The 18555-nt window shown below is 37.1% G+C and overlaps 1 protein-coding gene across 2 annotated transcripts in view; it reads left to right on the forward strand.

Moving 5' to 3' along the window:
- The window catches only part of LOC117403084 (cysteine-rich motor neuron 1 protein-like), a 287122-nt gene that overhangs the window by 116602 nt on the left and 151965 nt on the right, over window positions 1–18555 (forward strand). For both annotated transcript variants that reach the window (XM_034004989.3, XM_059024357.1), the window contains exons 3-5: window positions 8309–8551; window positions 9634–9754; window positions 11922–12043. In XM_034004989.3, coding sequence (XP_033860880.1) covers window positions 8309–8551; window positions 9634–9754; window positions 11922–12043 — 486 coding nt within the window. The remainder of the gene's footprint in view (window positions 1–8308; window positions 8552–9633; window positions 9755–11921; window positions 12044–18555) is intronic.

Raw genomic sequence — 18555 nt, forward strand, 5'->3', positions numbered from 1 at the left:
TGGTCTTTCTGCCTGTTCTAAATTCTCTCCCGCTGGCCAAAACCGAAATCGAGTCGGTTGCAAAAAAGTTGCACCGCATTCCAGACCAGTTCCATGATTACCAACCAAAAACAGACGCAAGTTCAAGTGAACCCAAACAAGCCAGCATTCTGCAGTTCGTACTTGGTAAAGCAAAAACAGACGATAACCGAGGTAGGTTGTAAATCGTTTCCAGTGTTTTAAAAATTGAAAGGGCTAATCCTAGTGTTTTGATTTGTATTTATTGTTTGTCTAGTTAGGGTTGTCTGCTTGTTCTGTTGAGTTTGCTTCAACAAGTTATTTGCAGTTTTCAAAACGTTTACGTGAATAAATCTTTTTTTGTATAACTAACTATGTGTAGTTATTATTTACTTGCCTCTAGTAGTAATACACTATGCAAACAGTAGTAGTAATAGCAAAAACTCTACAGTGGTGTTCTGTAGTTGGTAAAAACACCACTTAATGGAAGTATACATCCCTTTGTTGTGCTTACCTTAGGTGTGTTATTATATTAATATTATACCAAACCCATCCTTATTTTAAGTACATCAAGCCATTCAGTGACAGCTAAGCCTGCTTGAGGTTTAAGGGGTGGTACAGTACCAAAACTTTCCATTTGCTTTTCAGAACTGTACACACTGCAACAGGTTTCTGTCTTGTGGACCCTGGAAAAACACAGGATTAAACTTTCAGTTTCCTTTTATGAAAACTGCTGAAACGTAAAACATTTCTGGAAACCAAGTGTCAAAAACGCTAATTTTCAAGGGAAGCAGGAAGAACAAGCGTTTGCTGTTGAGGTTGCCAAAAAAAGGAGATCCAAAAAATTATGGAATGTGAATGGAAAAATATTAGATTTACTTTTGGAAGGAAATCTAGATACACTCCTTATGGTTATCTGTGCTTCTCAATTCAGTTAAAACATTTTTTTTTATTTTTTTACCTGCCGCTGTTTTAGCAAATGTCAAAGTTTTGAATGTTTAGCCCATATATTTCCCTTCAGATCATCAGTATTTTTTTTTCCCCCCAGAGAAAAAGAAGTGTAAGATCCTATGACCAAATCTGAGTTAAACTAGATTCTGGCTCCAAATCTCGACCCCTAAACAGTAGTCCACACTATCCATATCAAAAGCCTTATATTATTGCCAAAAATGATCTGTGCAATCATTTTTTTCCCCAATATATTATTATGTTTAAATAATGTCAACTTTGTTACAGTGTTATCAATAAAACATACCAGACTGACATTTGACAAGACAAGTATTTCACAGATTAGACAACATAAACAGTGTTCTGTTCTGTATACAGCACACCATTGCCCATTAGACAAACTTTCAAACAACAATACAGTACATCATCCTTATGTGTTGTGCTTGTTTTCTTTAGGAAAAATGTGATCTTTGCTCTGATTAATAGACAGGGCATGTTGTTATTAGCATGGTGAAAAAGTCTGGACCAAACAATTTGGCACCCCTTGTTAGTGTTGGATGTTGTCATTTCCCAGGCAGAGCTGCACTTATCGTGTTTGCCATGGTAATATGGTGATGTGTTTATGGAAACTCTTGTTACCATGCCTCGCTCTAGACTGCACTATAATCACATGGATTAGCAAAATAATTCTCTGTCAGGAGGTGAGTGGTGTGAGTGAAAGTACAATGCCCAGACAACAGTTCAGTGTTCCAAAGCAGTCTGTATTTATTTAAAGAAATAATAAATCTGCCCATCTACCAGCAATGGTATCGGGGAGGTATACGGCAGGATTGCAGTCCCAAATAGTAATTACAATAAGTATTATAATCCACGTGGTGCATGGCAAAGTGCTCTCCAGTGAGGTGCTTGCTGTGCTGTGCAGTGCAGTGCTGTTGGTGCTCGGGGTGGTTGTGTTGGCTCCCTGGCTGCAGCTCTCTGGCTCCTACTCATCTGCAAAAACAAAACAAACAGTGCTCCGGCTTGTTAATCACGTTTTTTAGCGTAAGGGGCTGTACTTATGTAGTTGCATCCCCTTTGTACTGCCAAACTCCTCCCTGTGATCAGCCCGGTGCCACGGTCTATCCAATTGTTGCATGCCCCGCAGCTGATCACAGATATTGAAAATGAGGCCACCAGCAAGGTTGATTACAGGTAAGTAATGAAAAAGACGTAATTAGTTAGGTTATTTGGATTTTAAAATGGAAAGGGTGCTTTTAAGAACACAGACTTTTGTTTGCAGCCCTTTTCTGTCAATTGCAAGCCTTTTAAATATTGTGTTTTACTGCTGAAGCTGAACATCTCTTGAAAAGCGTCAGGGAAGGCGACTTTGTACTCTAGCTTGTCAATAAGTCGCACTGGTTCAAATCCTGTATTTGTCAATTTGCCTTTTACCAACTTCTACTAGCAAACCAGACATCCAATGGTTCTATCTTTAAAAGATAGATACCAGCGCTACTCACTTTCAGTCCATTCTAATCCTTGATCTTGTTTCAACCAGGAGCCCAGTCATTTAATTGAACCCAAATATTAAAATAACCCAATAAAGACCTTGTTGAACAAGACCATGGACTGTTCAGCTAAATAATTAATGGTTACGTTAGAACATGATCCTGGTCTGGAATGGACTCAAAAGAGTCACAGGTGAGAACAGTGATCTTACACTAAGGTTAAGGATGTTGTGGAAAAAACTTGTATGGACTGTCCCTCTTTTGACTGATTCATGTGTTATAGAAATGGAATCTGCAGCACACATTCTATTAAGGCTGCATATCACAATGAGGTAGATTACAGACAGACTTGTCATAGTAGACTGCACAAAAACAGATGTTTCAAAAGGAACAGTATCAAATAAATGGCCTTTGTGGAGAAAAGACTGTTGTAGATTTCCACCCCTGACTTCCCAAAAGTATTTGAACTGGCAATCACTGAATATGCTTCCTTCGGAACAATGTAAATACCTTGCAGTTACAGGAACATTGAATCAGTGCCACTTTATCCAGTTTACAATGTTATTATTATTATTATTATTATTATTATTATTATTATTATTATTATTATTATTATTATTTACCTTCCCTGTATTTATTAGCATTCATTTCATTACCAATTACTTTAACAGTGAAGTAGATTACCTACATGAGCTCAACAATTTACAATATAAATTGGAAAATAGAAGAATAACCAAGGCTTTAAAATCCACTGTGTTGCTTCTTTACTGTATTTGCACCAGCAGCATTGTCACTGGCCCCCTTCATGTGATGAAAATATTTTGGTTATTTGCCTGGTACTATCCTTGCTGAAAAAATTGCACATTTAAGAAACAACACTTATAATGTGATTTTATGTTTTTGGTTATTTTAGCTAGTTTATAAATTGAGAAATTACAATACTCCAGATGTAATACGACTCTTTGTGCATGATACATGGGAGTTGTCTGACTGAAACCTCCTCAAGAGTGGGCCTTGTGTAATTATTAAGGTTCAGCTTCTCATTTACTATCTGTGGCCAGAGAGATAATATTGAGAAATGGCAGTCAGAGGGCAAACACATTGGGAGCCTGTTGTTGTTTGCATAGTGTATTGTGTAGGAGGAGCTATGTGTCAACCCAGAGTTGTTTAGCTGTTCTGTGGGATTTCACCAACTCTATTTTCATTTTCCCTTAAAATAATGTTCTATAGATCAGGGACATTTATCTCGCACAGAAAAGCCCAGGCTCATCAGAACAATCCATGTATTCAGCGTGTTGTTGCCCTGGCAACAAAATGCTTGGTCCTGGACTATCATACATGTAAAGAACATCCTTTAAACAATAGCGATGCTTTCTGAAATTAAGTTCTATTACCAACCATTCTTTGATAAGGATGCTTCTGTACTAATGGAGGATTATTGACTGCAGCTTGTATATCTGGTACTACAATGATATCCTTTTCATATTTTTACACATCAATGGTAACAATATCAACCACATTGCAGTACTAAACCTGCTACCATATCAGGACCACTGTGTAATATTTGTTCCAAATCGATTATGTTGCTATTGGCAGTAATATTGGTCTGCTAAAGGTTCTTCAAGGGTTTCTTCAGGGTAATACTGGTGATGCGGGTATCTTTATGGGATTTGTCTTACTTTTATATAAGAGCCACCAGCCAGGCAATCTGGTGCAAACCAATAACTGCTTCCCAGGCAGAAGCTACTATGGAAAGGTATATGATGTAAAAGAGATTCATTGGTTCAGACATTGTACTTCAGCTGTGATTGGGGAACAAAACACCACAATGTGATACTGCTCTTACTGGTTTAATGCAATCACCTTAGCCATGCTTGGAAAAATAAAGAAAGTCTGGCTTGAATACTATGAGAAACTAAGTCAAGTAGATGCATTTTTGACAGAATTGACTTGTCAATGTCTTCATTTCAAATTTATTCTCGCATCTATAACTCTGGATTTATGTTTTACATTTTAGAGTTATGAATGTATACTACAGGGAGAATATACTCTGTCATGAACATGTCTCACAGTGTTCTTAGAAACTATTATTATTATTATTTATTTCTTAGCAGACTACAGTACTTAGCAGACTACAGTAATTATATATATATATATATATATATATATATATATATATATATATATATATATAAAGAAGAAAAAGAAGTCTATGTGGATTATGTGGACTCACGATTGCTTCTGCAACCTGGTCGGCACCTCATGGAGGCTAAATATTGGAGTGCACAGATGCCTTTTTTTGGGGGGGGGAAATAAATAAAATATACTTGACCCATTTGACTCCTCGAGACCATCACTCAATTGAAACACGTGTCTCGTTTTCAGTCACTCGACAACACCCACAGTACAGAAATGTTTATTTATGATCAACAAAATGAGAATGTGTAAAAAAAAAATAAAAAAAAATGTAAAGCTGGTACATTCATATCTCAGAGAAACGGAGAATGACATAGAACGTCTGTACAGCACTGAAACACTGTGTTTAAAAAAAACGAACTGTACTGCTGAACCTCGTCATCTTTAATATTAGCATCAGAAAGGTATCTATGTATTATAAAAAAAAAATAATAGATGGTCCTCTTCAGTGAGTTACAGGAAAACAATTCCATCTCAGGTTTCTGTGACAATTTATGGTCTCGTAATTTATGACATCACAGAAACCCTCGATGAAATTATTTTCCTGTAACCCACTATACATATATACTGCTGTGCAAGTCTTAGACATGTTGCATTTTTGACCTATCGCTGCTTTTCCTATGACTGACATGTTTTCAAAGTCAGCTGCATTCCTTTATGTGACCTCTTGAAGTAGAATACAGTAGAGCTCTAGAAGCAATATTATACATATTAGGTAAGATTTACTGAAATTATTTAGGTAGCTCTGTCTACTTACAGTACTATACCCCATAAAGTATGCATTGGTAAACTGCAGTCTAGGATTTCATCACTTTAATTGATTCAGCATATTTATTGTAAAGAAAAGCAAATTTACATCATTAATGTCTAGGATTCAGATACAAATGGTATATTCCTCCCACAGTAGCTAGTAATGTAATTTGCCGTTATAGCTAAATGACTGCAATGAGCTAACTGTCTGCCTCCAAAGTATATTTGGAATCATTTGCTTTACTTGTTGATGGTGTTAATTATAGACATAAAGCTGTCACATCAAAGCTACCATTTGATCCCGCCATTTTTCAAAACCCCAGCAAAGGCACTTGCATCACACACGAAACACAGCACAGGTGCGTGGTACAGTATTTCTTTCGCTCCTCTGTGTTTTGCATTTAGCCAGAGGTCAAATGAAGGGTATTTCCTGTGTGTCTGAGATAGCTCTCGCTTGTTTCAACTAGGCTGATAGCTTTGTGGCCAAGCTAAAAAAGAAATCTGTTGGCCTGAACCAATGCTTTTAAAGCAGTTCTGGTTCAGCGCACAACAATCTGTCAGTAGGGCTTTGAAAAAAACATTAGAGCTGCTGCAGCAAATGCTAAAGAATTCCACATTCCCACTGATATTCGGGAGAGGTTTTTTATCACCTCCTCTTAGAAAACCAGTGGTGGTGCTGGGTTTTATGTACGATTTCACTAAATGAAGGTATGCTTTTAAAGGATCCTAAATTTAAGTTAAGAACTATAGCAGCAGACATGTCAAGTCTCATTCATTTAAGGAACTCTTTTGGCCTCCATTTTTGCAGTCTCACTCCTAAAAGAAAGGAAATAACAATGGAGCATTACCAAATCCCACTCAATTAGATGTTCTGACCTTTGTGCCTCTTTACTAGCGTTATTACATACTCCTTTGTAAATACACGTATATGACAGAGGAACCTTAATCAACCTACGTGGGTCGTCACTGATAATAAGAGCCAGACACAAAACGTTGCACTTCACGTGCCGCACAGGAGTGCAGATTTCATAATAAACACAAATTATTGCAAGTGCCACCACTAGGGTACCAGCAATGGTAGCCATAGGATGGGATTTAATAAATAAAAACAATAAAGCAAAACACAGCTAATAAATAAAAATTCTCACAGAGGACGAGCTCTACTCCCACTAAAAGAGAGGCCCTGCTCCAAGAACCGTTTGGGGTTAGCTTATAGTTACATGTGCTAGACCTGTTGATTTATCCAATAAGAACTGTTTGATCCATTTTTACCATCAGGCTGTTAGCCATTCTAGTGATGATATTGTAGCTACGGTATAGGTTTAAACTCTCCAAAAGATTAAAGAATGATGAAAGAATCCATCATTAACCTTTAGAGACTTCATTCAGCTGTTAGAGGATTGGGGACTGACTTGCATATACTAGTGAGGGTGATGGCAGCTCAGCCAATCAGGAGCCAGCTAAGGAAGGGTATAAGTACACATATACATGATTCTGTACACAACTGTATATACTTAATTACTAGTATCCACATTACAGTATAGTAGTTTTTTGTCAATATCTTATTAAAAATCTGTATAAACACCATTTAAAACTAAATCATGCAACTTAAATGATGTCCACATACGTTTGTGTCTTTTTATTGTGACAGACAGTAGAAACGTGTTCTGTCAGTGCTGTTGTACAGTGTTTAAGTTTACAAAATGGCACCTTACACAACACTGTCATTCCAGTAATAGAGAAAGGAGTCTTGAAGCTGCAATCTTTATTAAAAAATTGACTGCATTTACAAGGAGAAAATGTGCCTTCTTTCTAGGAATGGCATAAAGATTCTAGAAAGATAAATGTATAAATAATTTAATGGGCAGTTGTAGACTTCTCACCATTGATATGTATGTGATTGTACATTACTGTACTATACTCATATATATTGTAAATATATGAGAGAATTCAGTATTGGAAATTGCATGTAGTCGTACCTTAATTACTTTAGCAATTTTGTTTTGTTTTAGCAAGTTTTTTTTACAAATGTTGACATTGAATGATGCATATATTGTAGTTTAGTACTTTTAATAAATACCTATCTCACATTTTGCTCTATAAAAGATTTTCATGTTAAATAGTGTGTTGGCAAAATCTCACCGGATTAAAAAATCTAATATTTGATTTTGGTTTGTGAATTCACACATTGTACTAGTATCAAATTCTTTCATGTACACTGTATGATTGAAAGAAGCTGTCTTGTATCGGATCCTTTAAAAAATAGCACTTTATTCCAGAAGGAGAGTGAAAGTGGGATACTGTTCACTTTAAAGCAATCTGGAAAGCTGAATTCTAATTTGAGAGACAACTAACAGTTTTTGCTGAAAGCTTCTGAATGTACTCTGATAATCACAAAGGAAAAGCAAGACCATTTGAGGCGTTGCAGACTGATGGTACATTTTCTTACCTTCCACTGCACAAGGTTTCTGCATTGCAGATTTTCGGCTGATCAATTAAGTAGAAAGGCTCACTTGTTCAGATTAGCCTTCTTAAGCATTAATAATTGACTGTACCAAATGATTCTATAGATGTGTCTTTAATGCAGCCCAAAAGTTGGATTTTGACTGCATTACCTGCATTTACTTCCTCTTCTCAATGTTTGAGCACTCAATTTGATAATGTTAGACCCTAAATATCCATGCAGATATAAGGGTGTATGCAAATTGTATTTGCATTAATTGAACAAAATAATAGGTAAGACTGCTCTACCACAGCCAAAAGGACCACCATTGGCAACGAGGGCAGCAATGAGTCAGCAAAGTTCTTAAATTATGATATATGTGACCATAATTCAATGATAAACAATGGAAATTATGAAACATGGGTTGTGGTGACACAATACAAACTTCTGGTATTTATTGAAATTCCATTTTTGTCCTTCTTTCCAGATGAGAAGCCTGACTGCTCAACAGCACGCTGTGAGGTGCAATTTTCTCCTCGTTGTCCGGAGGACTCGATTTTGATTGAGGGCTATGCCCCCCCAGGGGAGTGCTGTCCTCTGCCCAGCCGCTGTGTCTGTAACCCTGCTGGCTGCCTGCGCAAGGTCTGCCAGCCTGGATACCTCAATATCCTCGTCTCCAAGGCTTCGGGGAAACCCGGCGAGTGCTGTGACCTGTACGAGTGTAAACCAGGTTGGAAAGCCCATTTCTCTTTTACAATATACTTCTAAATAAACACATTTCTAAAGTTTAGAATATTACAAAATGAACTACTTACATGTATTAGATGTTTTCGTTCTTTGAAATAGAAAATATAGATAGGAAGTTTTTGTTGGGCTGGAAAAAAAAAACTGCAGGTGATCTGGGAATGTGAGTATGTGAGAGAGAGACAGCTGCAACACCAATCAAAGCCTTCAAAGTGAACAGCCTGTCAGTCAAGCTGTGTAAGTAAGCAGAGACATATCTGGCAGGTTCACAAAGGGCGTGACTGTCTCTATATGAAGTTTGGTGCAGTTGAATGATGTAACGGCATAGTTACAAAGCTAAGAAGGGACGGATAGCTCAAAATCGAACATGGCCATTGGTGGCTACCCAAAGACCATGAGGGGAATTGAACATAGCTGATGGAGCCTGTTATGGGGTTAACATGGTAATTATATCATATTTGACCATGCTTGTAACAATTGATTTGAAGAGTTCATACTGTTCTATGGAAAGATGTCTTAAAGGTCTCTCGTGTGAGTGGAAATTTAAAGATATGTTACTCTACCATGCTTTACCATTCTTATTTTCTTTACAACACAGTTACAATTCTTTAATACACTTTACTGTATTTAATCATCAAAATAAAACCAAATTACAGTTACATCTTTTTATTATGATCTTACAAAGGACTGTATCAAAGTGACCTGAAGTGCAAGTTTGTTTTAGTTACCAGATCCATATCTCATCTATTTAAGTACAGGTCATTTAGAACCCAATTGCTTTAAGGCAGATTTGTTGTTCTGAAGTTGTTAATGTTTTCATAAGGCAAAGAAAGATTTAAAATATTTAAGCATGTATTCTGTACACCAAGCTTTGGTGGAAGTCTGGTGACTGCAAAATGACTGCCTTGCCAGGGTTATATAATACTGTATAGACTTGCATCAATGATTAACCTTCATTATTGTGGGTTAGATGGGCTATTACCTACAGTATTTTGACCCTCGAGGTAGGGGGAGGTCAAGCTTGTTGATAGCTGAACTCACAAATCATGTTTTTTGCTTTCCCTGCAGTTTTCAGTGTGGACTGCAGCACAGTGGAGTGCCCTCCTGTTCAGCAGGTGATCTGCCCAGCTGACAGCTATGAAACCCAGGTCAGACTCACTGCGGACGGCTGCTGCACTCTGCCCACAAGGTAGCTTAATTCATAGAAATCTACAATTGCACGCACAGTTATTCTCAGTTTCAGTTCCCGGTGGCTGTAAACAGTGTGCGTTTGTTTAACTCAAAATGATCTTTGTTTGTTTGAGATGAAGTGTCCTTCTAAAAAAGCTTTTCCAACACCTACTTTTAAACAAAAAAAGGTCTGTTTACAGCCACTAGGAACCAATTAAGAACCACTGAAAACAGTGAAATGTTTTGTGGTTTAAAACCATTTTTGTGGTATTATCATTGGTTATCTGTGTTGGTTTAATTTAATTCAGGAAACTGAGATAAAACATTATGTACACTGGTTCTTCCTGGCACGGACTGCACAGGAAATCAACATTTCAATTATGACCACATTTAAACAAGTGTGGCAACTAATTAGAATTGATGTAAACCACAGTATCTTGCATTCAGGGCACCACTTGTATTAAAAAACAGAATAGATGCTGTCCTAGTGAAGGGTCGATTTAATTTGTTTGCCCTTGGTTACAAACCCGTCAACACTGGTTACAATTAGGTTTTTTTTTTCTTTTTTTTGTAAATAGCCCCAAAGTAGTTGTTAAAGATGCTATCAGTTAGCTAATCAATTAGACCTCTTCGTAAACTTATCCAGGATAATGGTGCTGCATAACTGAACACAGGCATACCAAATTGTGTGTTGACTTATGGCGTCTGTAGATTCAAAAGATCACCGGTTTAATAAATACCTGCTGGCTTTTTAAGTTTGAATTTGCTACACAGTCTACCTGGTAGTTTACCATAAAAAGATTAAATAGGGAGTTGTTTGATAAACTCGGTCCGTTTTAAAAACAATGGTTAATGGTTGGAATTGAATGTAATGTTATTGCCTACAAACTATCAAAAGGGCGTGGAACAAATTAGGTACATCGTTTTTAGGGTTTAGGTATTGTTAATTTCAACTGCCCTTCAAAATCTGATGTTTTCAATCTATCGTGCTAATCTTTGGAGTAAAATATTGAGACACTTCTGACGATGCAGTTTTTACTTAATAATAGTCTTTCATTGCCTATGCTTTTTAAAGTACTTACAGTTTCTTTACCTATACCTTTATCAACCATTTCACTGTTGATCCAATATAATGGCACTATTTAACTCGCTTTTTTCAATTGAAAATTATTCACATTGCTTAGTTCAATTTTCCCCTTCGAAAGCTGTCCCAGCTGCAAGTGGTTCGATCCATCATACCCAGCCCACTTTGCTCTCAACAGCTCAGTAATCACATCCCCAGGTATTGTACAGGGCGTGGGCGTGAATTTTGAAATTGCGGGCACTGCTGTGGAGTGCTTCAGGCAACTTATTGACAATTTATTTTCAGCACAAAAAGAGAATTCTGAAATGCAAAAAAAAAAAAAAAACCCAGACAGCTATCCTGTGGAATATGTTCTACTTCATAGTTAAGTTTGCAGATTATCCAAAAAAGTAAAAAAGTAAAAAGGTCTTTAAACCTCACATGTTGTGAATGAACCGGATCACTGAATAACAGGCCATTTTACTTATTTTACCTTTGATGTATCCTGTGTTGTGTGTATTGCAGCAATATATTTTGAAACATAATCCTGCTTGTCTGATATTTTTATTCACACATCATACAATATATCTTCTGATAATGCAATTCCCCTGATTAGCATCATAGTACACCCGATTCCTGCTCCCTCCTGCAACAATGTTGGTGCTCTGATTAAAATGTATTGTTACTGTGGGGAAACAATGAGCAATGTTGCAGGAAGAAACAAGATCTGGAATTTGAGTAATTTTACTACATTTTATGAATTACAAAAGTAAAAATCTACATTGTTTTTTTCAACCTGTTTGTTTCTGTTTTACTTAAGTTATGTTACAGAAAATAAAACATCAATTATTCCCAGCAGAGCTCCCTTATACTAAGCCAGCAGGCTTGTTTTCAATGTAAATACGGCAAGTTAGCTGCCCTTAGTCTTCCATTCAGTTGACATAGTAAAATTAATAAATTAGTAATGAAACTCCAGGTACTGTAGGACCAGCTGTGCAAACTACTGTTGACACGATTGTATTTGTAAATGTAACAAATATATTACAGTTTAATGAGTTTTGAAATGCCTTTTTGCCCCTGATAATATTGTCTCTGTTCCCCGCCCCCCCATTGCTGTTCACAGGTGCGAGTGTTTGCCGGGGATGTGTGGTTTCCCCCAGTGTGCCTCAGGAACTGTTCCCCGCATAGTCTCCCGTGGCGACAGCTCACCTGGCAAGTGTTGTGATGTGTTTGAATGTGTCAACGGTGAGTCTTTAAGTATATATAAGTATAGTATTTAAGTATAGTAACAGTTGCTAAGTTATGTATATATGACAAAGCAATGTTTTTGCTGGTTATTTGTCCACAATTTGCCTTTTTTATTTTATTTTATTGTGTTTTGTGTAATGCTATCACTTTGTACTCAAATCCGCCATTTTAGGCACAAGCAGGTTCAATATCTCAAGCCTTCCCTGGAAGGCACTACCTTGTCGGGGGGTGGGGGTTGGGTGAGGCAGCAACTCCTTTTCCATGCCCATCCAATCCTTTGCCTCTTGTTTTTTTAGAATGTAAAGGTGTTGTTGTTGTTGTTGTTGTTGTTTTTGTTGTTGTTTAGTTATTTAGCAGACACTTTAATCCAAAGCGATTTACAGAAATTACACAAAATATAAAAGTTTACAAGTTAAGGGCAATAAAAATGCAAAACAACTCATATATACAATAAATACAAAAGAGCAGGCAAGAGGGGAAGTAGAGTGAAGATTAGGCATAACAAGTCGGCCAGTAGAGGATGAGCAGAGAGGGCGAGAGGGAATATAAGGAGACACGGGGGATTGGAGATAGGATGGAGCAGTATGATGAATAAAGCGATAGGCAAGAGCAAAGGTCTTAAATTGGATTGTGTGGTGGCTTTGTAGATAGCAGACACCACTAAACTAATTTCACTTGACCTAATCTGGATTCAAACCCAGACCGCCAGAGATGAAAGGTTAGAGCATTAACCCACTTTACCATTCAATTTTAGATCTCAGCTTTACATTTGATTTACATGGTATCTCCAGTCAGCACATCTCCAGTCAGCATATTCTCTAATATAGTACTGTTTGGAAATAGAAGAAATAAGGCTTTTCCTTCTTCAGGCATTAAAACAGTAAATACCAGCCTGTGATCTGGATGGCTGCAGGGGTGACATCAGACCAGAAATAAATACAACAAATACAGCAACTGCGGGGCAAAACTGAGACGCTACGGTGCTCAGCTTTTTATTAAATAATAGAAACAAACAGTTTAAACAAAAAAACAAAAGAAAAGGGCACGTTGGCCAAACAGACAGACAACAAACAATAACAAGTATTGTGCTGGTTTAATAACCAGCACGCTTAGCAATTGTTATTTTCTTCTATTTTACCTCTCACTACTCCCTGAACACTCTCTTCTCCATGCGGCCAAACTGCAGATCTTTATAGTGGTGACCAAGGGATCAACAAGCTATCAATTATTGTATTATTGTATTATCAAAGGCCACCTCCCCCCTTAAAATCCCAAGGGAGGTAATAGGGGGTCCATAGGTGGCAGTGTTGTCAGCAGGGCGAGTTTCTCCTCCCACTGTACCACTGGCAGCGGAAATGCTGCCGGTGGCAATGCCGTCAGCTCTTCTGTTGCGCCACTGGCCCGCAAAGGTGGGAGCAGCGGGTAGTCTCCCCCGAATAGATCTCACCAGATTTGATACTTACAAGCTGGATTTAACTTTGATACATTTCACCTGCTTTCCACAAAGAACTTTGTATCAAATATAAACCAAAGAACATGACCTGCTAAATAAGCATCACATTCCTGTGAATGTTGGAAGTAGAAATATGTAGCAATGTTTTAAATAACATGTTTACACACAATTATGAATAAACTAAAACAACTGGGTTGGCTCACAATGACCAAAAGATTGCTCAATTTCTCATCCCGAGTAGCTGTAGGAAGGTATGTTTGTACCCTTTTCATGCACGTAAATAAACTTTTTATTCGGCGAACTAATAGCAACATTTGCATATCCAGCGGGGAGATTAATGTACTTTGACATACAAACTGCGCAAGTGGGTCAAGAGACAAATCAAACAAAAGTGGTAACAGTGGACAGCCCTGTCTTGAGCCACGAGAAATACAAAATAAATCGGAGGATATTCTGCCAGTAGAGACCCTCGCAGAGGAGTTAGAGTATAAGACTTGAATCATCTTAATAAAGTTAGGGCCAAATGCAATTTTTTTCTAAAACACACCACAAACATTGCCTTTCCACACGATTAAAGGCTTTTTCTGCATCCAGAAACAATATTCCGCTGGGAGAATCTAATTTATCACTATTGGAAATCACACGTAGTAACCGGCGGATGTTATCAGCAGCCAACTTTTAATAAAACCAGTTTGATCCGAGTGAATCAATTTGTCCCCTAGTCTCTCCAAACGAGACATACTCACTCAGGTGTAAATGTTTGTGTCGCCATTAATCAGGGAAATAGGACGATAGCTGACGCATTGACGAAGATCTTTGCCTGATTTGTGAAGTGAATGATATTTTTTTTTTTTTAAAGAAAACCGGAATTTAAAGAAATTACAAGAATCTAAAATCGAAATGGGGTCAGATTGAATGAAATACTTAACATTTGCAAGAAAAGCTCTGTACATATGTATGCGGATGGTACTGTGGTTTACTATAGTTCTGATAATATCCATGACTCAACTAAGATACTACAGGGTGATCTTCTGGAACTTCAAAAATGGTTTGATGAAAATGGTCTGATCTTAAATGAAAAAAAGACAAATATGCTGTTTAGTTCAAATTTTCCTGCTGTTACTTGTAATACTACACCATTGGAGAGAGTTGACGCTTTTAAATATCTAGATGTTTATAGTGACACATCTCTTAAATGTGAAAAACATATTAAAAATGTATGTAGTAAAACTGGTAGGAAGTGGTCAGCGACATTGTTTAAATTTGACACCACGTCTATAGGAATGCTAGTAAGGAGTCACTGAAGAAGATCGATACAATGTATAATAGGATCTGTAGATTTGTTCTTCAGAACACTCCCCTAGAACATCATTGTACCTTGTACTGGGTTCACGTGTGAGTATAGCTTGCGCAGTGTCTGTGACACAAAATATTTTATAACACCTACTGTAAAAAGTGTTGTGGGTAGAAAATCTTTTGCTTTTGCTGCTGTCTCTGATTGGAACCGTTTACTTGCTGCACTTAGATCAGAGACCTCACACTATAAGTTTAAAAACAAAAGTCCTGTGTATGTACTGCATAATTTTAATGTATACTATGTGTTGTACTGTCATGTGTGTGTGTTTGTTTGTTTATTTATTTATTTATTTATTCTTGAAAACTGTAACCTGGTGCTGTTCTCATCAGGACATTGTTGTAAACAAGCTAAGTTTAGCTCATATGACTTTCCTGAATAAACAATTTTAAATAAATTGAATACCCAAAACATACAGCTCAGCCCTACACATGAGCCTAAATCTCATCTTCAAATCTATATTACCTTTTCTTTAGAGCTTACATGTATCAATAATGTTACCTGGGTATAAGCAATATTAATAGTTTCTTTCGCAAGTCAATCCTTCCTTGCTGTCTCGTGGTCAACATAGGGGTTGTACCGACAGACTGGAGAATTGCAAATGTAATACCGATCCACAAAAAGGGAAACAAAACCGAACCAGGTAACTACAGACCAATAAACCTGACTTCTATTATATGTAAACTTATGGAAACTATAATAAGATCCAAAATGGAAAATTGCCTATATGGTAACAGTATCCTGGGAGACAGTCAGCATGGTTTTAGGAAAAGGAGATTGTATCTAACTAACTTACTTGATTTTTTTGAGGATGCATCGACAATGGATAATTGCAAAGCATATGACATGGTTTATTTAGATGTCCAGAAAGCTTTTGACAAAGTCCTGCATAAAAGATTAATTCTCAAACTGAACGCAGTAGGGATTCAAGGAAATGCATGCACATGGATTAGGGAGTGGTTAACATGTAGAAAACAGAAAGTACTGATTAGTGGAGAAACCTCAAAATGGAGCGAAGTAACCAGTGGTGTACCTCAGGGATCAGTATTAGGTCATCTGGTATTCCTAATCTACATTAATGATTTAGATTCTGGTATAGTAAGCAAACTTGTTAAATTTGCAGACGACACAAAAATAGGAGGAGTGGCAAACACTGTTGCAGCAGCAAAGGTTATTCAAAATGATCTAGACAGCATTCAGAACTGGGCAGACACATGGCAAATTACATTTAATAGAGAAAAGTGTAAGGTACTGCACGCAGGCAATACAAATGTGCATTATAAATATCATATTGGAGATACTGAAATTGAAGAAGGAATCTATGAAAAAGACCTAGGAGTTTATGTTGACTCAGAAATGTCTTCATCTAGATAAATGTGGGGAAGCTATAAAAAAGGCCAACAAGATGCTTGAATGTATTGTGAAAAGTGTTGAATTTAAATCAAGGAAAGTAATGTTAAAACTTTACAATGCATTAGTAAGACCTCACCTAGAATAATGTGTTCAGTTCTGGTCACCTTGTTACAAAAAGGATATTGCTGCTCTAGAAAGAGTGCAAAGAAGAGCGACCACAATTATCCCGGGATTAAAAGGCATGTCGTATGCAGACAGGTTAAAATAATTTAATCTATTCAGTCTTGAACAAAGAAGACTACGCAGTGGTCTGATTCAAGCATTCAGAATTCTAAAAGGTATTGACAATGTCGACCCAGGGGACATTTTCGACCTGAAAAAAGAAACCAGGGGTCACAAATGGAGATTAGATAAAGGGGCATTCAGAATAGAAAATAGGAGGCACTTTTTTTACACAGAGAATTGTGAGGGTCTGGAACCAACTCCCCAGTAATGTTGTTGAAGCTGCTTGATGAGATTCTGGGATCAATAAGCTCAAGAATGGCCTCCTCTCGTTTGTAAACCTTCTTATGTTCTTGTCATTTCTTCAGTTTTCTACCTGCTGTGGTAAACAAGACATTTCCCTTTGACTCATCATGGAGTCAATACAATTATACTATTATAGAAATATTAGAATGCAGTATAATTCTGAGGTGTCGATATAATCACTGGACAATGATGAAATATCAATGAAAAATGAATGAATGCAGCTGACGCCTTGAGATTCTGAGCGCGAGCAATTACATCACATAGCAACCATCACCGGTTGCTATGTTTGTTTGTGAAGAAAACTTTGACCATCTGATATGTGATTATATAATGTGTCTTTGAGGGGAGGGGGGGGGGGGGGCGGGGGGTTGTCAAAAAGCAAAAAGTGGAAGACATAATGGAGCATATTAATCGTCAGGGGGGTGGGGGGGGGGGTGCACAGAGGCACAGCATTTGTTACAGAAATTGACCCTTACCCAAACACCATAGTAAATGTAATTTCTTTTTTTTTTAAATAAAATAATAAAACAGCATGCTGTCCGCTTTTGTTAATGTTTTTATTTTGTTTTTATGCATTGTGGCATTCTGTTGGGGGAATGATTTTTAAGTTCCTCATTTCACCTCCACAATTTAATAATGTGTTAGTATAAATTATCAGGCTTTACCTTTGTAGTTGACCTTGTCTGTTCTATTCCTTCCCTACGTGGGCAATTTTCACAAGACAAAGCTGTCTAATAGGGTTTATTTTGCTTACTTGGCTGATGTGATTTATGTGTGTCTGTCCACCAAAGGTCATTGATTAATACACTTACTGAATTCCTGGGATTGACTCATTTTTTCCATAGTGCATGTGGAATAGCCGAAGGTTAAACAAGTGAACTGCTCCTGTACTTACTAAGTTTGCCGCGGTTATCGTTTAGTACGGTATTTACGATACTGTATCGTTACGATACTACTTATCATATTAATTTAAAAATAATGTAGAATATGATAAAAATCGAACCATTTGATCGTCATTATGGGAAATGAGCAGGTCACATTGCCATCAATAGCACCCTGTTTAAGATCTTGTGAGATTTCAATTGAAAAGGGGTTAAACATCACTTAATTCGCCATTTTGTGATTTAATACTATGCAACCAAAGGAAATGATTTTAAGCATCAGCCTGCTTAGAAATACTAAGCACGCAAGAGTCCAAGATTATTTTACGATGGATCAACCTGATTGGGAAACTGTCTTCCAGTTACACAGGTTACACAGGATAAAGTAGCTGGTCTTGCAGTTAAAGAAAAAATAATAATAATCGATTCCAAGTTTGGGATAGTTTTTGGATGGAAAAAAAAGATTTTTGATTGATAGTTCATCATTGTCCAGAACCAGTTGAATGGTACGCCTATTTGCATGGCCTGTGATAAACGATCATCAAAATATTAGGTTCTAAGTAAATACAAGCTCTGTATGTGGTATTTTATGTGGTATTTTATGCATGGAAAAAATATGAATTACATATGATATTTAAATTTAACGCATAAAGAATACACAGCCTACCTGGGAAATGTCAGAAGCACGTGACTAATAAGTCCGGGTCTTCAATAAAAAAATTAAAAAACCTACCGTTGACTCCAGTGACTTCCAATGCATGTTGGTGACTGGTGAATAAGCGACTGGATTCCTGATACTTACTCCACCTCAACCTAACCTACCATTTTACCGATCTGTCAACCACATTTTTTAGAAGACAACTCTGCATAATAAATACAACATTCTGTGTTTGGAAAGAGTCAGGATGCTTTACATTGCTATAGCAAGGCGTTGATGCAT

The sequence above is a fragment of the Acipenser ruthenus genome, chromosome 5 (genome assembly GCF_902713425.1).
Source record: "Acipenser ruthenus chromosome 5, fAciRut3.2 maternal haplotype, whole genome shotgun sequence".
Classification (NCBI taxonomy): Eukaryota; Metazoa; Chordata; class Actinopteri; order Acipenseriformes; family Acipenseridae; genus Acipenser; species Acipenser ruthenus.